The sequence below is a fragment of the Sorghum bicolor genome, chromosome 9, assembly GCF_000003195.3.
Source record: "Sorghum bicolor cultivar BTx623 chromosome 9, Sorghum_bicolor_NCBIv3, whole genome shotgun sequence".
Lineage (NCBI taxonomy): Eukaryota > Viridiplantae > Streptophyta > Magnoliopsida > Poales > Poaceae > Sorghum > Sorghum bicolor.
Window position 1 is genome coordinate 42,658,273 of NC_012878.2, and position 22,450 is coordinate 42,680,722.

Genomic DNA, 22,450 nt, shown 5'->3' on the forward strand with positions numbered 1-22,450 from the left:
CCAATTCCATCCTTTTCTTTGCTTGTGTTTTGAATTTCATTGCACCAAATATTTTCCTATACCCCTTGACGCCAGGAACTAATTAGCATTGTCCAATCTCCACGTTGGCACATTTTTTTTTGTGTCAACAGAACCCTGCTTAATCTATCTTAATTCCTGGAGGAATTCGACCTTTTGGTTACCCTCGGTCGATCCACCTTTGGAGACCACCAGGATCAGGTGAATGATGTACCAGTTCGAAGAGACGTTCATCGAAAATACAAAATGGACGAGTAGTTGTTAGCAGATGGAATCAAGAAGACTTGCGCATAACATACTGCCATCTAGCTCGCTATTTTTCTACAACTCCATTTCAGTTTATTTTTTTGGCGTGTGGGTTCTGAACTTTTGTTTGAAGAATGAACTTGCTCCAAGTTTCTCAACTCGTACAGTCATATACGTGTCCACAAAACAAACGCGTTTACTAAAATTCTCTACAATGCACGTGGCTTATGTGATGCGCAAAGTTGTAGTAATGTTTGTCGGTGCTAGCTATCACATAAAATGATGAAAATCTCAACAGAAATTTTTTGGCGCATTTTAGAGAAATAATATTGCTACACGATTTGAAACAATTTCACGAAGGATCCTGGTAAAATTATGTACACATGCCACGGTGCCAGACAGAAACACGAGAAGCACTGCACAGAAGCGCGCATTCCCCTCAGAGGCTCGAACAGCCACATTCAGACACTGCGAGAAGGCTCCTCAGGTGATCGTGGCTGCTCACAGCTGCTTGTTGGCTATACTGCGATCTTACCTTCCAACAAATGCTTAGGTGAACCAGCAGCATAGGCTTCTAAACCTAGAAAAAAATAAATTATGGCCTCGATCACAAATCTTCTCACTAAATTGCGCTACCAGGTGAAGTATCTCTAGCTGTCATCTGTGAGGTTGATCCTCGGTTATCTGCTGCTGCTGCTGCGGCGGGCTCGACACAATATGACCATAAACAAACTCATTCCACGTGTCCGGCACACCAGGGAGGCACCAGTGGATGCAATCCGCGAACTTCCTCGGGTTCGCCTTCTGCTCCGCAGTCAGGAGCTTCCCCTGCCGCAGTGTGTGCACGGAAGTGTGCGCGTCCTTGCGGATCTCCGACAGCGCAGTTATGTTGATGAAGTGCACCGGCACCTTCTTCATTGACCTCGTCACGCGCTGAGCAGTCACAAAGAGATCCCAATCCGTGCCCACCTCCAATTTTTTCGTGTAGTTGATTGCTGGCTGTGTCTCGGAGAAGCATTTTATGGCATTGGGGCTGCCCCAACCTTCACTCCTAGATCAAGACAATGAATGTGGCACCAGTGGTCAGACCCAGCATCTCCAGAGTAGTACATTTGTGCAACAACAAATGGTACAAGGCATTAACACAAAAAATAGCACCACGGCAACCTGTATTTTGAAATGGGGGAAATTTTGCATCAAGGTATGGATACTTACTGCATATGTACTGGTGACACACTCATGAATAAGACCGTTGTTCTCTTGGGATCTATGTGCGCCTCTACCCATCTAGACCATGTCTTGAGGACCTTCCGGTATGCCTCGACACGTTCTATTTCATCATACTTAACATGTTTCCTTGAAAAGGATCCACCATGCCTGTAGTCAAGGTAGCTTGTGTAAGCATAAGCAAACATAGCCAGAACGTATGTATCAGGTTTTTTTAAAAAATCCTAAGGTTGGTCTTGGTCAGAAAACTGTTTTCATTGTTCGCGAGGATTCAAGGATTAATGTCTACAATTACTCACAAAGTTTTCATCTGTGGTGTGTTCATCCACCAAATGTAAGTATTGAAGATCAGGTAGTCCACCCCTTCCCAGTTCGCTGCATGCTTCGCGATCGATGTTGGCTTGATCATGCGGTCACTGATGCTATGAATGTCTGGGTCATCTGAGTTTGACTCCACTAGGAAAGGAGCCCAATAGAACTCAACTGTTGCATTGTACTCCTGAAACATTCCATGTAAATAATTCGCATCAGGGTTAGCCATAAGATGCATAAGCGAAGATAGGGAGTAAAACCTCAGCATAAACATAACTTGAGCATTCTTATCCTTTTTATTAATTATTGAGGCCGGCAGTGTGACAATTCACTAATACAAACACCATTTGATAAGGTTCATTCCAGCCGGCTCTTCAGTGCTGATTTATTCTATGATCTCTCTAATGGATTTCATAGTGGTCAGTAATCAGTGTTTGATGAGTACCTGAAGATGGAACACATTAAGAGAACCATTCTTGACAAGAGACTTTTTGTCCCATGGAGCCTCTGACTGGACCAGGCACACCATGGATTCCCACTGGTTCCGATTTAGAGAATCCCCCACAAACATCAGTCTTTTGTTCCTTAGCTTCTCCAGAAGCAACTTAGCATCAAATCTGTGACCAAAAGAATTGTCAAAATGCACATCAGTTTCATAACAAAATTTGAGCAATATAAATGTGAACCTACTTTCGAGATTAACCTTAGGCCAGCATGCATTTGACAAGACTTTTCATGTGAGTTCTGCAACACTCTAGTTGAGCCACAAAGCTGTGGGCACCAATATCTTTTGTACAGTTTAACATCCGCATGATCCATAATGATAATTATATGCATTTTCAAACCAGGAAGCCCTAAATCAAATGTTGTGATTCATTTGCATGAAAGTGATGTATATATTATAACTTCTCTCCAACTTGAAATATACAACCATGGCTCATAGTGGGGACACTAAACATCCAACAAAACTCACTTGTCATAGAATAGACAACATTGCACATGCAACAAAACTTACTTGTCATAGAATTTTGGGAAGTAGTTATTGCACAAGTTGCATCCAGATTCATAGTGGCTACTGATCGATGTGACTAAATGTGAAGTACAATTTTCTGATAAATTTCCTCTGTTTTGAAGGTTTAGTCATGTAATATGTAGTAGGGGAACAGATCAGTGCCTGCTAGTGTGCTACATATTAACCGAATGCATTACCTAAATATATGGACTAAATGATATTCTAAGTAAGCTCAAGAGCTTATAGCTCCATGCATTTGAAAATAAATAAACTAACAAATAGTAAACTGCGATGTGAGTGCGACTAATTGTGCTCAACACTGATAAATGTGAGCCCAGCCCTACCCAATTCGAAAGGTTCTAGACTTCTAGGGTATATAAAAAAAATGTTGCTCAATTATTAGCTCATGTTTTTGTTGATGTTTTAGTATGAAGTAGGGTATGCACCTATTTAAAGCAACTCCAAGAGACTCTTTATATGGCTCTCCAGAGAGCACACAAGATGTAGAAAAGCATTTGGAAGGTACAAAGATATAAAAGACGATATTTACTCGAATGACTCTCCAAATGATGATTTAGAAAGTGAATTTTAGAAAGACTCTTGGAGATGCTCTTACCAACAAATATTCAAAGTACAGATAGTTGTTAGCAGTTAGTTAGAGCTAGAACTTGATGCCACATCATGCAACAACTCCCACTTGTTTGTTTTTCTTTTTCCTATTTTAGATTCCAAACCCGTTACCTCCCCATTCAACAGCTTTCTCTAACAAACAGAACTTCTCCATCAAACATTAAATTGCTTAATATATTCAAAGAAAGACCATAGCTTGATGTGAGTGCGGTCTCTTTTTCCTCATCAATTATAACACCTAACAAATTAAACAAATTAAGTACCCCATACACAAATCTTAGATGCCAAGAAACACAGCTAATGAGTACAAACTTTAACAGATCAACTTCACCTACCGTACTCTGCAGTCTAGATGCAGGGTAACCCTGTACAGCCACTTGCGTTGATGAAAATTTGAGGCTGCTAACAACAATGACAGAGCTATGCAAAACTAAGCACAGAAATTTGGGATCGCACTGACAACCATTGCAACAGTAAGATGAAAGGGTTATAAGTTACAGCAAGGCTACACTATGAGATGTTGGTAATGCTGGAAGCCGATATTATTCTTCATCCATAATTAGTAGTTGTTACTACAATCATGAGAAATTGGGGCAATTGGTAGTGTTTTACAGTGAGCAATGGTGTTGAGACGTGGAATGGAACAAGATGAGATAGCTAGAATACACCTGTACTCCTAGCGCAATTGCGCATCTGCAGACAAGTTGAGCGTATCACCACGTCAACACAGAGCGCAAAAGAAAAATAAAGACGAAAAGACTGATGTACCACCCCCCAGATGCAGACACGGATCCGCTCAACTGACGCAGGTCCTAAACAGAAAAGAAAGCCCGAAGTGATCTGGCCGCCCGCAGCCGCCCATGCGGAGCACGCGTCCACCACCCGCTTTCCAGTAATCCAGTCCGCAAGCGAAAGCGCGCACGCACCTACCCTACTACGCGCGCCGGGCCGCGTAAGCCCGTATGGACGTACACGTATACGTATGCGCACTGTATCTGTAGAAAGGGGAAAAAAGGATAAACGGAAGAAATGCAGTGGCAGGCAAGCAAGGAATCAAGGCCGTGGTGGTACCTGGGGAGGTCGCAGCCGTCGGGCTGCCAGCGCCACTTCTGGTAGTCGTCGTCGCGGCGGCCGTTGCGCGTGCAGGTGACCTGCTCCGTGAGGAAGCTGCAGTCGGACTCCTTGTACACCGGCGCGCGGGACTCGTCGTACACCCAGCGGCCCTTGTACAGGTCGCAGGTCCCGGGGGACTGCTCCTGCGCGGCGCCGTCGCCGTGGCCTCCGCCTCCTCCTTGCACCACCTCCTCGATCAGCGGCGCGTCCTGCAGGGAGCTCCCGGCCGTCGCTCCAGGCTTCGCTGCGACCTCCTCCTGCCGCTCGTGCGGGGGTGGGTCGGCCCAATCCGCGCCGTCAACCGGCGCCGACTCCGCTGCCCGCGCCGGCGGCGCGAGCGCCTCTACGGCCGCCGCCGCCGCCTCCTCCTGTACGAAGAAACGGAAACCACCGCAGTTTTAGCTTACAGACAGCAGCTAACCAACCGAGCGAGCGAGAGGATAGCAGGAACAGGAGCGGTAGGTGCCGACCCTCGCGACGCCGGAGACGGCGGTGGCGCCGTCGTCGGAGGACGAGAGCTTGGCGTACGTCGTCGGGCCGCCGCCGTGCCTCCGCAGCGTGGCGGCGATGTGGGCGCTGTCGTAGAGCACGGAGACCCCGAGCAGCGCGGCGAGCGCGAATACCGCGGCCACCTGCACCCGCCTGCTGGGCACCCCAACAGCGAGCGGGCCGGCCCCGCCCTTCCGCCGCGGGATCCGCATCGGCGCGGGACGGGACGGAACTGACTCGATCGCCGGCCGCGGCTGGGAAATTCCCGCCGGGGACAGCCGCGGTTGGTTCGCCTCCTCCGGGGGCCGCGGCGGCGGGGGCTGCAACTGCTAGCAGGCAGCGGCAGCTTTCTCCGCTTTGCTCGGTTTCCTCGATGTTTATTTATGAGGCGGGGCACGCTCTTCAAGAGGGGAGCGGAGGACAAGCGGGGTGGGTGGGCGCCACCACCCCCGCGGGGTAGGGCAGGATGTGGTGTGGGCCCGTTGGTAGCGGAATGCGTGGAGGGGAGGGAGGAGGAGGGGTTACCGGCGCTTTTGGCAGCCTGGGTGCTTTGTGGGCTGAGCAGGAGGACACTGGACTGGAGGAGCTCCATTACTTTATGGCCCAAAGTGGGGTCCGGATAAATAAAAAGAAGTAGTAGGATCAATTATGGCCCAAAGCGCACGGTAGTTACGCGATTCTTCGCTTGCCGCCATGCATAATCGCAGGAGGATGGTCCGGGTAAGTGGTAACGGTCAAAAGTGGCGCACTGCTCCATGCGACCGAGACGGCTGGTGCTGCCTTTGTTTTTGGGTCGGAGCCCATCTTACCGTAATCGAATCAAATTTGTTTAGAGGGATTATATGTTTGTATTTGAGTTCGAATATTCAACGTTCGATACCGTATCCGTATCTGAATACTTAAATCGTATATTTATGATGTCGACATTTAATCATATCTTATCCGACATGGTTGACATTATCTGTATTCGAATCCAAATCTGATTAAAAATATGAAAACAATTATGATATTGATGATATACATACATCCGTATCCGATCCGTTTTCATCCCTATTGAAGCAGAGCCGGTGCTTGTGCGTCTAGGAAAGAGATAAGTCTCTCATTCTACAAAACAAAAAGTAGTCCACGGCCTTGTTTAGTTCCCACAAATTTTCAAAATTCTCCGTCACATCGAATATTTGTACACATGCATGGTGCATTAAATATAGACGAAAATAAAAACTAATTGCACAGTTTGTCTGTAATTTACGAGACGAATATTTTGAGCCTAGTTATTCTATAATTGGATAATATTTGTCACATACAAACGAAAGTGCTACAGTAGCAAAACTAAAAATTTTCACAAACTGAACAACGTGTGACTAAATTTTTAACGAATATAACCTATATTTATGATTTTAAAATAATTTATTATCAAAATATATTTTATAATTAATATAATAATATTTATTTGATACCATAATTTTTGATACTTTTATGTCTAACTGATTAAATTTAAGATATTAAATCATGACACTGTACTAGAATTATATTATTTCATTGACAGAGGGAGTAAGATTTGAAAATGTACAGTACTGTACTCCATATCACGTGCTTCATCCGTGGCATTCTTTAATTTCCAGTAGGATTATGGTGACCTCTCTTTTAGAATGGTGGTATGCTGTAGAAGGAAAACATTCCTAGGAGTCTTAGGCCCTGTTTAGATTGGAGATGAAAATTTTTTTGATGTCACATCGGATATGTCGGAAGAATGTCGGGAGAGATTTTTAGAAACTAACAAAAAAAACAAATTACATAGCTCGTCAGGAAACTGCAAGACAAATCTATTAAGTATAATTAATCAGTCATTAGTATATGTGGGTTACTGTAGCACTTAAGGCTAATCATGGAGTAACTAGGCTTAAAAGATTCGTCTCGCGATTTTCAACCAAACTGTGTAATTAGTTTATTTTTTATGTACATTTAATATTCCATATATATGTCCAAAGATTCGATGGGATGGATGAAAAAATTTTGGGTTGGAAACTAAACAGGGCCTTAGAAATGATAAGCGTATTTATCCCTTTATTTAGAATTCATAATTGTATTTTATCTAAGGAAAACTCAAATGTTATAAATTTCTATCAACAATTAGTCAAATATATGCAAGGCGTAAATTTTGTATTAATATATTTGTATTCAAAGTGACTATGAGATACTTTTAGATAATGAATAAAAAACCTGGTTTCATCCCTTGCAAGATACAAGCAAGAGAACCAGACCAAATACTACAAGATCTAACTAAAACTCAATCCTAACATTAAAAGACCATCCAAAAGAAAGAAAAGAACTGCAAAGCCATCGCTCGACATACATGCACGCTCCTTGTTACACCATTCCAGTTGCGTCCAATAGAGTAACCAATATGTTCTCCTGAATAAAAGTCTAAAAAAATGTTTTGGTTTAGCGTCCATAAGAACTACTCTCTCTGTTCCAAAATAATTGTCGTTCCTATTTCCGAGAAATAACTTTGACTAAGTATATATTAAAAATATTAATATTATGGTACATAATTAGTATCACTGGAAAGATATTTGAATCTAGTTTTTAAACAAATTTATTCAGAGATACAAATATTGCACGTATTTTCTATAAATCCAGTCAAACTTGTGACACGGAAATCCAAACCGACAGTTATTTTGGGATAGAGGGAGTACTTCATTTCTTGTAAGCCATATTATCCAGCAAATGGTAGCATCTCCTGATAACAAAATAGCATTGTTCAATCTAGCCTCTGGTTGTACCACCCATTGAAATGGTCAGTAACATTATTGAGTGGTTGCCAAAGGAATTTAGTGTAAACGCAGTCAAAGAACACATGTTGAATTGTTTCCTCCCTGCAACAAAAGGCAAAAAAAAGAACTTAATTCCTGATCCAAATTCTTTTTGATAGGTTAGTTATCTTAGAACAACATCCCTTTTAAGAAACTACAAGAAGATGTGAATTTTGAAGGCAATCTAAGACGACAGACAACATGTGAAACCTTAATCCATTTTTTGATGACCTGATTGTACATAGGATTTATTATGAAGAAACCATTGAATTTCAAAAGCCAGTCAAAAGTATCATTTTCATCTTGTACATTTATAATCAACCACCTTGCTACAAGACTATTCCACTCAAGTAGCTTACTCCCTACTAATACTCTTCAAAATGAACATTAATAGGAGATGTACTAAGAGTATGTGCAAATGTAGCATGTTTTTGGCTTTACAATATTAAAGAGGTTACCGTAGGATAGTGCCTTTTGAGTGCATACACATCCAATTAGGTATTTTCCCTAAACTATTGCTAAAAAAGGTATTTTCCCATAACTTGATTTGTGATATTAATTTCGTAGCAAATGACTACTCACTTTGTTATTTTATTAAGTGGCACATTTGGTTTATCCTAAATCAAACATGTGTATCTTTGACAACTTGTTTCAAAATTTTTATATAGTTTCATGTCATAAGATTTATATTTTTTAGATTTATGATGAGAAATACTATCATAATATGCAATTTCTGTATCATGAAACTATAAGTATTTTTCAAAATGATTGGTTAAAGATTGCAATGTTTGACTTAAGACAAACTAAATGTGACAATAAAAAACAAAGAGACTACATATTATAAGAGGAATTAAGGATTCAAATCTATTTTACATGACTTATTTTAGTCAAGTACACTTATAATTTCAGGACGGAGAGTATTTCTTATCACCGAGGCTAGTCTCAATGAGAGTTGCATCTTAGTTTTATTTGCATTTAATAAGCTGCCACATAGGCATTTTTATGATGTGGTACCATATTTAAGAAGAGAGAGTAAATGGGTTTCATGGAGATGAGAGACTCCTACAACAGTTAGGCTATCCTCAGTGAGAGTTTAATGACCCAGTTTCTAACGCATCCATATTTTAGAAACTGTACAAAAGAGTTTTATCTCCATGAAACTCTCTCTACTCTCATAAAACTTTTATTATCTCTTTCTTCATTATACGGTGCCACATCAACATATTTAATGCTCATAAAACTTTAATGAAATCTCATTGAGACTGGTCATTAAATTAACATATTTAATGCTCATAAAACTTTAGTGGATCATGGAATTAAATGCTTATGAAACTAGAGAATGAAACTATGCATTGAAAGTAATGATTTCATTCAAGTTCCACTTACCATCGAAACTGTGGTCTAGTGTTTGTGCCACGCCATACACACGTGCCGTGGAAAAAGCGGAAGAAAATTCGGTGGACGCTGGGTTCATGGCGTCGTCCATGCACCCCAGCCCCGATAGGCGACGCGTGTCTCGTGAGCAAATCAAACGTCCGACGTGAGGCGGCTCCACGGCATCAAGCTCCTCACGTACGCACGGCTCGGCTGAGTCGGTTTCGTGTCTTCCTCTCCCGAGCCATAATGTTAGGCTCCAAAGTCACCACTCACTATCGACCTTGTTTAGTTCACCTTATAATTCAAAAACTTTTCAAGATTCTTCATCACATTAAATTTTGTGACACATGTATGCGACACTAAATATAGACAAAAATAAAAACTAATTGCATAGTTTATCTATAATTTACGAGACAAATCTTTTGAGCCTATTTAGTCCATAGTTAAACAATAATTATCAAATACAAACAAAAATACTACAAATTCAAAATCCAAAAATCTTTTCACAACTAAACAGCCTTCGACTCCAGCGAACACCACCAACTGCATCCCGAGGGTCGTTCGTGCCTCGTAGCAGGGCCACATCGTCATGGACTCACGATCATGGTGATAGACATGTACCAGACCTCTCTCAGCTCTTCGCTTCGTAGGTCCTTGAACTCATCTATCACGAATGGCAATCTTAAGCCCTGCGGGTATCGCAGCAGCATATGACGTGGCAGTGCGGTGATGCGGGTGGCAGCTAATAGACTTACTTAGGATCTACTAGCAGTAAATCGAACAGGATTCGAGATAAAAAAACATAGGTAGTAATACATGTGCATACACTAGATCTGTTATAAATGAGTACATACAGAGAATGTATAGATCGAGGGGTTTAGGGCTTCGACCGTCGTTGGCGGCGGGAGCAGCTCCGGAGGCGTCCATGGCTATGGTGTCGGGGCGGTGAAGATCTCGCCATCCTTCAGGCCTCCACCGGCGCTGACCGACAACGACAGGAAAGAGGTAGGAGGGATACGGTGTGGTGGTGCTTCCCGACGCCACTGCGCACTGTCAATCGGTGACCTAGGGTTGTGAGTGGAGTTTGGCGGCGCACGACGAACTTCGTGTTATGTGCCTACGGTCCCCACTCCTATTTATATGGCGCAGCGCGTCAGGGGGCCACCAACCATGGATTGGTTGGGCGCCCCCGATCAGGGCGCGATCCAGGGGAAAGGCCCCAGTCGTTGGGCTGAGCCTGAGATCAACCTAACATTCTCCCCCTTGATCTCATCTATCATCTTACGCTTTGTTAACCCACCCCATCACAAATTAGTGTATTGAGCATGTTTCATCATAACAGTTATTACTGTTAGATTAGACAGCCACAAACACTTTTTTGTTTTAAGATGAATTCTCGCCTTGGGCCCCTTGCTATTGAGGAATCATAGGTTTTTCCTTAAACCCATGCCGGCTACATGTTCTCTAAACACATTGGGTGGTAAGCCTTTCGTAAGCGGATCCGCTAGCATCTTTTTCTGTGCTTATATGTTCAAGACTTATGACGTGATCCCAGATTTTATCCTTCACAACATAATATTTTATGTCAATGTGCTTGGCGGCATTGCTTGACTTGTTGTTGTGAGCATACAATACTACTGGCTCGTTGTCACAATACAACTTTAGTGGTTTTTTGATGCTATCGACCACCTTTAAACTGGGTATAAATTTCTTAAGCCAATTCACCTGTCCTGATGCCTCAAAACAAGCAATAAACTCAGCATACATTGTGGACTATGTAGTGACTATTGTTTGTTTTGAGCTTTTCTATGATATGGCTCCTTGCGTGAGAGTGAATATATACCCTGAGGTAGACTTTCTTTCATCTCCTGTGTAATCAGAATCTGAATACCCTACTATTTGTAGGTTATCGGACCTTTAGGTTAACATGAGCCCTCTCATGCCTTACAGTATCTTAAGACTTTCTTTACTAGATTCTAGTATTCTATACCTGGTTTACTTTGATATCTGTAAAGCAGCCCGGGCACAAAAGCTAGGTCTGGGCGTGTGCACACTTGAGCATACTGTAAGCTTCCGATAGCTAAAGCATATGGAACGGCTTTCATGCGATCACGCTCGAACTTACTCTTGGGGACATTGATGTTCCCCATACTTGTCACCTTTGACAATGGGAGTAGGTGAAGGTTTACACTTATGCATATTGAATTTCTTCGAAGCTTTCTCTATATAAGCCTCTTGGGACAATCCCAATACCCCTTGGTTTCTATCTCGGTGACTCTTTATGCCCAAGACAAAAGAAGCTTCACCTAAATCTTTCATATCAAAATTTGAGGACAAAAACCTTTTGGTTTCCTGCAGTAGAGTGACATCACTACTTGCTAGTAGAATGTCATCTACATACAGTACTAGGAAAATGTATTTCCCATTCTTGAACTTTGCAAAGACGCAATTGTCCTCGACATTCTCTTTAAACCCAAACTTTCTGATCGTCTCATCAAACTTCAAATACACTGTCTAGATGCTTGCTATAATCCATAAATGGATTTCTTTAGGCGACAACCCATTCTTTCTTTGCCTTTCACAACAAAACCTTTCGATTGTGCCATGTATACTCTTTCATCTAGATCCCCATTGAGAAATGTTGTTTACACATCCATTTGACGCAATTCTAGATCAAAATATGCCACTAGGACCATTATGATTCTAAAAGAGTCCTTGCTCGAGATGAGAGAAAAAGTTTCACTATAATCTATCCTTTCTCACTGGGTAAAACCTTTTGCTACCAGTCTTGCTTTGTACCTTTCTATGTTCCCATTACAGTCACATTTCATCTTGTAGACCCATTTGCAGCCTACTGTTTTGGCTCCTTCAGAGATTTCCTCTAGGTCCCAAACTTTATTGGCACTCATGGATTTTAATTCATCTACCATGGCTTCCTGCCACTTAGATGCTTCAGTGCTCCTCATGGCTTCTTCAAATGAAGTGGGTTCTCCCTCCATGTGAATTTCTTCGCATTCATAGACTATGTAGTCGTCTAAAATAAGAGACTTTCTCACCCTTTGAGGTCTGCCAGAAGGTTCTGCTACTGGCATTTCTTCTCCTTAGGGTTGCTCTTGTTGGGATTGTTGTTCCTCGACTAAAGGTTCATTCGGCTCCTAAAGGACAGGTTCTGAATCACCACTTGCTGCTGCCATAGGCGAACTAACAGCAAGTGTTGTCACCACTGGTGTGATTCCAACGACAACAGGCAGCGTGAAGTAAGGCTCTTGCACCATTGGAATGGGCACGAATACCTGCTTCTCCTCAAGGTCAATTTCTCGTTCTGCCTTGTCCCCCTGATCATTTGTTCCTCTAGAAGACTAGCGTGTCTCATTTCTTCAAACTTGGTGTGTCTACCAGGACAGTAGAAACGATAACCTTTCGACTTTTCTAGGTAGCCAATAAAATGGCAACTTACTGTCTTGGGGTCTAGCTTTTCTATGTTTGGGTTAAAGACTTTGCTTCAACAGGGCTCCCCCACACACATAAATGGTTGAGTGAGGGTTTCCTGCCTGTTCACAATTCATACGGTGTTTTGAGCACCGACTTACTTGGAACTCTATTGAGAATATGAATGGCGGTTTTTAAGGCCTCCATCCATAAACTCAAAGGTAGAGTGGAATAACTCATCATACTGCACACCATATCCATCAAAGTACGGTTACGCCTTTCTGCTACTCCATTTTGCTATGGATCGCCCGACATTGAATACTGGGCTACTATGCCATTTTCCTGTAAGAACCTTGCAAAAGGTCCAGGAACTTGTCCATAAGGGATATGTCGACCGTAGTACTCCCCCCCACGGTCAGATCTTACTACTTTGATTTTTCGGTCGAGTTGATTTTCAACCTCAGCCTTGAATATCTTAAACTTATCTAAAGCTTCTGAATATTCTTTGATTGGATAAATATATCCATAACGAGAGTAGTCATCCGTGAATGTGATGAAGGAATCAAAACCATCCACAAATGTCACTGGAAAAGGTCCACAAATGTCTATGTGGATCAATTCTAGTACTCCTGTGCTTCGCTTAGCGCCTTTCTTTATGTTCTTTACTAACTTGCCTTTAATGCAATCAACGCATTGCTCTAACTGTGAGAGTTCTAGTGATGGGAGGATTGATTCTTTGACTAAGCGTTCTATTCTCCCCCTCGAAATATGGCCTAAACGACAATGCCATAATTTCGATGAGGAATCAATTCTCTTCCTTTTCTTGCTTGCATTTGCGGACATTGCATTCTCAGCGTTATTACATTCAACATTCATATTCTCAGACGTAGATAATAAATAAAGTTTGTCTTGTCGGAAGGCAAGACCCACACATTTATTATTTAACTGTAGCTTACAATCATTCTTGCTGAAATGGCAATCAAAACCATAGTCTAACAAACATGAAACTGAAATTAAATTTCTAGCTAGAGAGGGAACATAAAGAACATTATGTAACTGAAGTGTGAAACTACTAGCTAAATATAGAGATAAATTTCCTATAGCTTAAACTTCTACTTCAACACCAGTAGCCACCTTAATTTGTCTTTCTCCTCTTTGAAGGGTTCTCCCTCCATGGAATCCCTGCAAAGAGTTTGCAACAAGAACAGTTGCACCTAAGTCAATCCACCACGTGGATCTAGCATAACTTATATATAAGGATTCATCAACAAATGTTATAATGTCCTCACCTTTTTACTAGGCAGTGTTTCATAAACTTAGGGCAGTCATGCTTCCAATGCCCTGCCTCATCACACCATCTACAGCGATCTGATCCCTCCTGCTTTTGCTGGTTGTCTTGCTTTGGGTGTGCTTTAGGCTGTGAAGAGCTTCCTCCCTTATTTTGAGAAGTGGAGGCATCTGAAGCTTTCTTGTTGTACATTGGTTTCTTGTTCTATCCCTTCGCAAAGTTCACAGAACCACTATTGGAGTTCTTCAGCCTTTCTTCCTCTTGCACACATATAGCAATCACCTTCTCTAAATCCCACTCCTCTGGCTGTGTGTTGTAGTTAACAACAAAACTTTCAAACCCTTTGGGAAGTGAGTTTAGAGCTAGGTGAATGATAAAACCATCTGCGAGGGGCATCTTTGCTTTTCTAACTTGACTGCCATAGTGCTCATGCTCAGGATGTGCTCTCTCACGCTACCCCCTGTAAATCTCATGGAGGTGAGTTTATGGATCAGGGCGGAAGCATGAGCTTTGGTGGAACCAATGAACTGATTCTTTACTTTCTCGAGGTATTCTTTAGTTGTCACATTCTAGGATGGCACCTCTTAAGCCCTTTGTGATGGTTTTCTTGATGACAATCTTGCACTTGCGGTTAGACTTGTTCCACTTGTACTTTTCAAGATCATACTTTGCTCTGATAGGAGCAGCGTCTCGCTTCCGATTTGCAAAAGCTTCATCGGTCTCATTCTGAGCCCTTACAGGCTCCTCTGGCTCAGTGGGCTTTGGCTCCTAAAGAGCCAAATGTATCTCTACAAGTGCTAGCGCTGCATCAAGTTCTTTGCGCCACAGAACATAGTTCTGGCCCGTCAGCTTTGGGATTGCACTAATGAAGTGCATCGTATTCAGCGCTTGGTTGACGTTGGCGGCGGGAGCAGCTCCGGAGGCGTCCATGGCGATGGTGTCGGGGCGGTGAAGATCTCGCCGTCCTTCAGGCCTCCACCGGCGCTAACCGACGACGACAGGGAAGGGGTAGGAGGATGCGGCGTGGTGGTGCTTCCCGACGTCACTGCGAACTATCGATCGGTGACCTAGGAATGTGAGTGGGATTTGACGTCACATGGCAAACTTCGTGTTATGTGCCTGTAGCCCTCACTTCTATTTATATGGTGCAGCGCGTCGGGGGCCCACCAACCATGGATTGGTTGGGCGCCCCCGATCAGGGCGCGATTCAGGGGGAAAGGCCCCAGCCGTTGGGCTGGGCCTGAGATCAACCTAACAGCAGCCCCCAGCAGCCTGCGACACAGCTGGCGCCGTTCGTCGGCCTCACCGCCACAGAGATGGCTAGCAGTGGAGGTTGATTTTAGAGTAAGGCCTTGTTTAGTTTCTTCCGAAACCCAAATTTTTTCAAGATTTTCTGTCAAAATAAATTTTTAGATACATGCATGGAGCACTAAATATAGATGAAAACAAAAACTAATTATACAATTTGTCTGTAATTTGCGAGACGAATCTTTTGAGCCTAGTTATTCTATGATTGGACAATATTTGTCACATACAAACGAAAAGTGCTACAGTGCTCATTTTCCAAAAATTTTTGAACTAAGGCCTTGTTTAGTTACCAAAATATTTTTCAAAATTTTTCATATTCCCCGTCACATCAAATTTTGCGGCACACCGGTACATGCATGGAGCACTAAATATAAATAAAATAAATAATTAATTACACATTTTATCTGTAATTTACGAGACGAATCTTTTGAGTCTAGTTAATCTATGATTGGACAATATTTGTTAAATACAAACAAAAGTGTTACTATTTTTATTTTGTAAAAAATTTTGGAAGTAAACAAGGTCTAAACAAGACCTAATATGAAAACTTTTTTTTTTGATTAATAATATGAAAACTTTAGGAACGGTAGATGCGGAGCTGACTGAGCCAAGCCACACGTGTAGTTGGACCAGTCATGTGCATACACGGGGAGTCTAGATGATGCAGCGGAGCCACTCTTATGTCGAACGTTTGATTTGCTTGCGAGCCACACGTCGCCTATGGGTGATGGGGGCGCACGGACGACGCCATGAACCCAGCGTCCACTGAATTTTCTTCTGAAAAATCTCGCCCTCTACCATTTAATGATCCTAAACACGTTTAATGATCCTAAACACGCGTTTTGCAGCAACATTGTAGCGGTGGTTGGCCATTTTACTGCTCGTTCCAAAGTAAAAAAATTTAAATTTTATTTTTGAGAAGTCAAATTATACCAAGTTTATCAAATATATATATAATTATATTCTATTTATAATGCGCAATAAGTATCATCATTAAACTAAACATATAATATAATTTATAATAGATATATTTCAAAATATAAATATTATTATTTTTTATAAATTTGGTCTAGCTTTGAGATTCTTTTGAAGATTTATATTTTTGTCTTTTTTGAACGGAGGCACTAGCACAAAACCAGTTCGACGAAACAAGGCGTACTCTTGCACGCGCACATGTCACACGTGGGTAACGCATGCTATGGTGCAAGACTACAAAATGATTTATGTTTTGGAGTTGGCCTACCCGACAGAAACATCAGGCGGAGAGTCGCATTCTATTCATCTCTCTCGTTGGGTCCACTGTAACATTAAGCGTAATAAAGTGTTTTAAACCCTTATAAAATGTTACGGTGATGGACGACACCGTCACGTTCAACCGGTGGTGGACAGACACAGGAAAGATGAAAACAGTATGAAAATATCCATGTACCGAACCGTATTGTTTAGAAATCTTTAACCGAGGTGGACAAAAAGCTTTAACCGAAACCCTTTTTACAACCGCCTCAATTGAAAGATCATGATTAATCATGGCCTTTAATCAAATAAAAAACAAAAACCCCATAGCCAACAAGTCCATCCACAGACCCACCGAACCCATCCACACGCCACTATCGTCGTAGCTGCTCGTTGGACCACGTGCACCACCAGGATCCGTCCGCTCACAGCTGGATAGGCCTACCGCCGGTGGAGACGCTGGATCCGCTGCGACCAAGTCGGTACCCCACGCCAAGGCTGCTCCGCGCGGTCCATCCACAATCGCCGGATCCGGGAGAGGGAGAGGAGACAGTCACCAGTAAGGGTCACCGAATCCACGCCGCGCCGACCTAGACGACCGCGAAATTCGTGCGGCCTTAGCCCAGAGGCCACGCTCGTGCCCACCTTGTACAGCCACCCGCTCGCAAAGTCGCCCTAGGGAAAGGGAGAGGAAGGGAGGGGAAGACACCCGTGCCACTGTAGAGGGACGAGTGAGGAAGGCAGATGAGGGAGGGAGGGAGAGGACAACCGACGTTGCAAGGGTGAGAGAGAGAGTGTGTGTGTGTTAAGTGATTTAGAGTTTGTATTCACTTTTATATGATGAAAGTGGGCTCGTGTGGACTAATGTGGGTTGGGCGCTGAGCCTAATTTACCAAGGGAGTTGAGTTAGGAAGCCTGCTTCGGTTAATGATTTACCGAGGTGACATGTTAGGTTGTATACCTCGATTAAGAATTAACCGAGGCGGTCGTTGACCTGGTTGCCCTGCCTCGACTAACCGAGGCAGGCAACCAGACTGCCCGCCTCCAAGTCAATTTTGAAAACGCTGCACAAAAAATGTTTTGTGTAGTAGTGTTTTCTACATTTAATCCGATATAAATCGTATTTTCTAACAAATTCGAATTCGGTTTAAAATTCGGAACACCAAACTCAAAATCGGAACAAAAATGATTTAGATATTATTTTGACCTTTTTCTACTTTTAATTTAATTTGGAGTATCTTGAATTCAAAATTTAATTTAGTTTCAAAATTCACCAAATTTGGCCCACTAAAAGTCTAACATTAGAAAAACTATATCTTTTTCATACGATCTCGGATCTAGATGATTTTTATATGAAACTTGTAGCTCTTAATGATATGTACAATTTTCTAGTTTTTAGTTTTCTCGTTCGAGGTCTTTAAAATTTCAAAACATTAAACAAATTTTCAACAATATATAATCGTATACAAGCGTTTGTTGCCTTAGAAAATCATATCTTCCTTGCATGGTATCGAATGGAGATATTCTTTTCGAAAGTTATAGGACTTGTTAATTATTATTTATTAATTGTTATGAACTCCATATTGATTTTTCGTATACCTACCGTGTTCGATATAATTCAGCTCGAATTAGTTTATTTTTGAAAATCTTAATATTTTGTTTTTTTTGTCTGGCTTTACTGATTTCGCTTTCGTTTTCATATTTAAATGTAGAAGTAAAAAATGATAGAGATTTTTGGACCATTTCAGACGGGTTTCGTCCGTACGGCACAGCACAGGCGGTCCTCCCCTCTCTGTAAAAGTGTAAAGTGTGGACGGTGGCATGAGAAAAGCAAAGGGCGGAGCCGAATGGTACCGGGTTAACTGGCCAAAATCCCACCGGACTTTTTTTTCCCCTCTCTTGGCAAGTCCTCGGACGCGAACGGGTCCAAGTGTCCAACGACTTTATTAGGAGTATCAGATAATTCCCCTCAAAGTTCTCAAAAAAAGAAAAAAAAAGAAAAAGCCAGTCGAGTTTTATCTGAGTTTCATTCACATTAAATAGGCTGTTACATAGACATTTTGGATGACATGATAGTATATTTAAGAAGAGAGAGAAAAAATGAGTTTCATCTTGTCACGATTACCAACTCTATATGAGTCTTGAAATTAAATGCTTATAAAACTATAGAATGAAACTCTCCATTCAGAGTGGGTGTTTCATTTCATATGACATAGCAACCTTGAAAACAACATTATAAAACTCTTCACTAATATTGCCCTAAAAAAATCAGACAATAGGTCAATAGTCGTGGCCTAAATGGTAGGGCCGGATGCTGCAGATTATGGGCAGACTCTGCTCCCAAGTTGAGGTCCGTTGCTTTCAGTTGAAATAAATAAATAAATAGATAAATAATATAGTTGGTTTCATTCTTTAAAGCTGGTGATTGCTTATTATAAACCGTTAATTTTGTGTATATAAATGATTATCAATAGAAATTTAGAGGTTTTAATTGGTGAATTCTATTTTTTTAGGATTATTCTAGAATATAAAAGGAGGGATGAAATGTCAAATAAAACAAAACTTACCTATGACGAAATAAGCATTAGAAGGATTATATGCATTGTGTCTCATATATTTAGGACTTTGTTCTAATTCTTCTTAGTTTGCTTAAGTTATATATTTGATGAAATAAGCATATATATATTTGATATATTGTTTGTTTTGGCTATCTGAGCCTGCTTTTATTCTTTCTTAATGCAATGATACACATTCCTCCTGCGTATTCCAGATGATGATTATATGCATATGCTCATAGAGTGCTTAATCCAGTACTCGAGTGGGTTAAGTGGTACATATTATGTAAGTGTGATGCTTAGATATTATTTACGTGTGGATGCACTCATACCGGGGCACATGGTAGATCGCGGGTGTGACAGACCTGTTGAGTCCTCTATAGTCTACTCTCCATATGCAGAACAAGTAGAACCTAGTCGCAAAGGAAGAGAGAACTTTGTTTCCAATCATCCCTAGTTGATGTTCTCTATGCTATATTCAAAGTTCGTGATGCTATAAATAAGAGTATATAATCTTGAGTGTGCATAAGACTTAGTATTTAGGAATAACTTAGGAATCATTCACTCTAACCGAATCTCGAGCTTAGCCTTATTATATTAGTTGAGTCTCTACTTTCTATCTCTAGAATTCCATCATTATGTTGCATTTATCATTTTTATCTTTTACTTGACTCACCTCCTGCATAAGAGTGGTTGGTTTATCATAGGTTTGCACATCTATAATTTATGTCATAAACATTGGTCTCACGGTCCTTCGATTAGGATAAAACACAAATAAACGTTATTCGGTATACTCCCGGGTGAAATGCTACAATAGTGATTTATCTATACGCTTGCAGATATTTATTGTTATTATTTAGAGTTTTCAAGTATAGTTAATATTACCAACATTTCTGATATCATGCTAGGGATGACAACTTAGTATATAGTAATGTTAAAATTTATCAATAAAGGCTGAACGATTTAACTCTTCAGCTAAAAAAGAGTGCACTTTCTAGCTATAGTGCTACTCTGATTGTTTGGTTCAAACTGTGGCCTGGCTAGCCATCTAAGTCGCGATAGTCTAAAGACAATGTAAGATGTACTTTGTTTAGTTGTGCGGGCTAGCCTGTATAAGAAATAGTGTCTCTGGTTACTTATTTTTGTGTTGTATAGAATCACCAAACTTTTGGACTGCTGAGTTTACCTCATTTGAAAGATTTGGTCAAACATGTGTGGTGCATCACCTACTCGTGGTGGTAGTCAGTGGTGGCAGAGCCTAGTGGTCGGTGCGAGCTTTGGCTCAGACAACAACCATAGATGGTGACTCCAACGTGGACAACAATATCGACACATGGCTGGTGGAGGTGGAGCAACACACGTTCAGCTTGCGCAAGGGATGGCTAAGGTCACACGAGACGCTGGTAGAGCTCATGTTGTCATGGATGGTGGTCGGCATTTCTCAAGCGGTAGAGGTAGTGCGTGCATGAGAGTGGGCGGCTACACGTACTCGGGGCAAGTGAAGCTTGTTTTGTGGATGACTAAGCTCATGCTAGGTCGACGGCGTACGTAGGTTTGAGGGCGAGTAGAGCTCGTGTGGTGGTCGCTAGTGTGTGCATGGCAACCGACAATGTACGTGTGGGGCCGATGAAGGTGAGCAGACAAAGCGGGCGATCCTTAGCCGAGCCTGGCTTCATGAAAACGAGTTGTGGATCTATCTCCCCTAGCTTTGTGGAGCCTGGCTTAGCAACTGTACAGATAGCCAAACATGGAGAGGATATATTACGGTAGCCGACCTTTAGCCTCCCATCCAAACATCCCCTTAATGTAAAGGATCTTAATTTCAAAATGCAATATTCATATATATACCTACCAAGGTCAATACCAGTGGTGAGTTTTATGACACTGTTACCAAGACTGCCACACTGGTTTTTGTATTGGTAGCTATGATGATGGGTTTTATCTAGATGAAATTCTATAAAACTCTTTTTGTAGTTAACCTATCAACTCAATAGATTTGCTGATGTGTTACAACATTGAATGAGAATGAAACTCCCATCGAAACTGGTGTAATGTTTATCACTGACCCAATATAGCAATGAAAGAGGTCTATATGCATCATTTATCTTACCACAGAATGTTCTAAAATTACTTAGATACCTTATATTTTAGGATGGAGTGAGTAAGATGAAATTTGGATTTCCTAAGAAAATGTGAACAAGGTAAAAAAATTGAGAATGAGATCAAATACTTGGATTATGGAATCCAACTATCTACTCAAACTTACTATTTGGTGTTTTTTACTATGTAAAGACAATAATCATTGTGAGAATGAAATCCAAACACCCTATTCATTTATTTATCCAAAATCCAGATTCAAACTTCACTATCCTAGAATCACACTATGGGATTTTCTGAATTCAACATGGATAAAAACACTAACATATATGATTTGACTAAGTTGAACAATTTTTAATTTGATCAATTTTTTACTGCAATCATATACTAACATTTATGATATCAAATAAGTATACTTAAATTCATCATGGATATATTTTTTATAGTATACATGTGCTGAAATCATGCATGATTGCTGATACCCCCTCTGTCCCTGTTCATGGATATATTTTTATAGTATATACGCACATGTATTTGTGAACCATACAAATAAGTGGATTCCTTCAGGGAATTTGTCTACTTATTTAATAGTCAAAAAATTGTCGACAAAGAAGTTTATGAAAATAATTTAACTCAGTCAAATCTAAAATAATCTAACTTGAACCATACCTAGAAGTGCACTTTTTGGCAGATAGAGTAATTTAATTTTGAACCATGACGAGGTTTCGTTTCTCAAACTAACATTTGTGAAGTCATTCCATCAATCAAAACTCATCATAGAAGTAATGGGTTTCATTTAATTTGGACCATCACCACCTCAAAACCAAATAATCTCCTAAATAATATTTTATTAGGCCAGAGCAAAAGTGGCGAGCGCATATCTTGTCCTGCTATTATGCACAGGCAGTTTCGTAGGCAAGCAATTTGTAGCGAAAAATGAATGGGAACCACATCCACCATTGCCAATCACATTCGCGGATTGTCTCACGAGATGACGAGAAAGAGAAACCACTCCAATTCTCAGATGTGACAATCATGGAAGGCAGTACACGAACGGGGTCCCGCGGCTTTGCCGCTCGCTGCACAGTGCCGCGCTTCGCTAGGGCCGTGGTCTGCTGATCTAGGGCAGACTGCTCCCCAATCGATCTCCACTCCAATTCAATTCCTTCACTGCTCTCTCTGCGTGATATCTACGAGTAGTAGGGCTCACACACGCGGTCACGTAGTACGCCGGCACAGCCAACGTGCCGTGTCGCGGCGTGTGTCGACGACGTAGCCGACGTGAAGGCGACGAGGCACTGCG

The 22,450-nt window shown here is 41.5% G+C and overlaps 1 protein-coding gene across 1 annotated transcript; it reads right to left on the reverse strand.

Annotated features, from left to right (window-relative positions):
- On the reverse strand, positions 585-5,437 carry LOC8061888 (protein trichome birefringence-like 28). Its single transcript, XM_002440885.2, has 6 exons — positions 5,029-5,437; positions 4,517-4,926; positions 2,249-2,420; positions 1,791-1,990; positions 1,480-1,641; positions 585-1,315 (listed from the first exon to the last, which is right to left on the reverse strand). Exons 1-6 carry the CDS (start codon positions 5,257-5,259, stop codon positions 922-924), a joined length of 1,569 nt encoding a protein of 522 aa, XP_002440930.1. The 5' UTR covers positions 5,260-5,437; the 3' UTR covers positions 585-921.

Coding starts and splice junctions, on each gene's coding strand:
- LOC8061888 (XM_002440885.2), bottom strand. CDS start 5,259: ATGCGGATCCCGCGGCGGAAGGGCGGGGCCGGCCCGCTCGCTGTTGGG. Junction 1,642..1,790: donor ACACCACAGATGAAAACTTT/GTGAGTAATTGT, acceptor CCTTGACTACAG/GCATGGTGGATCCTTTTCAA. Junction 1,316..1,479: donor GTGTCACCAGTACATATGCA/GTAAGTATCCAT, acceptor GTCTTGATCTAG/GAGTGAAGGTTGGGGCAGCC.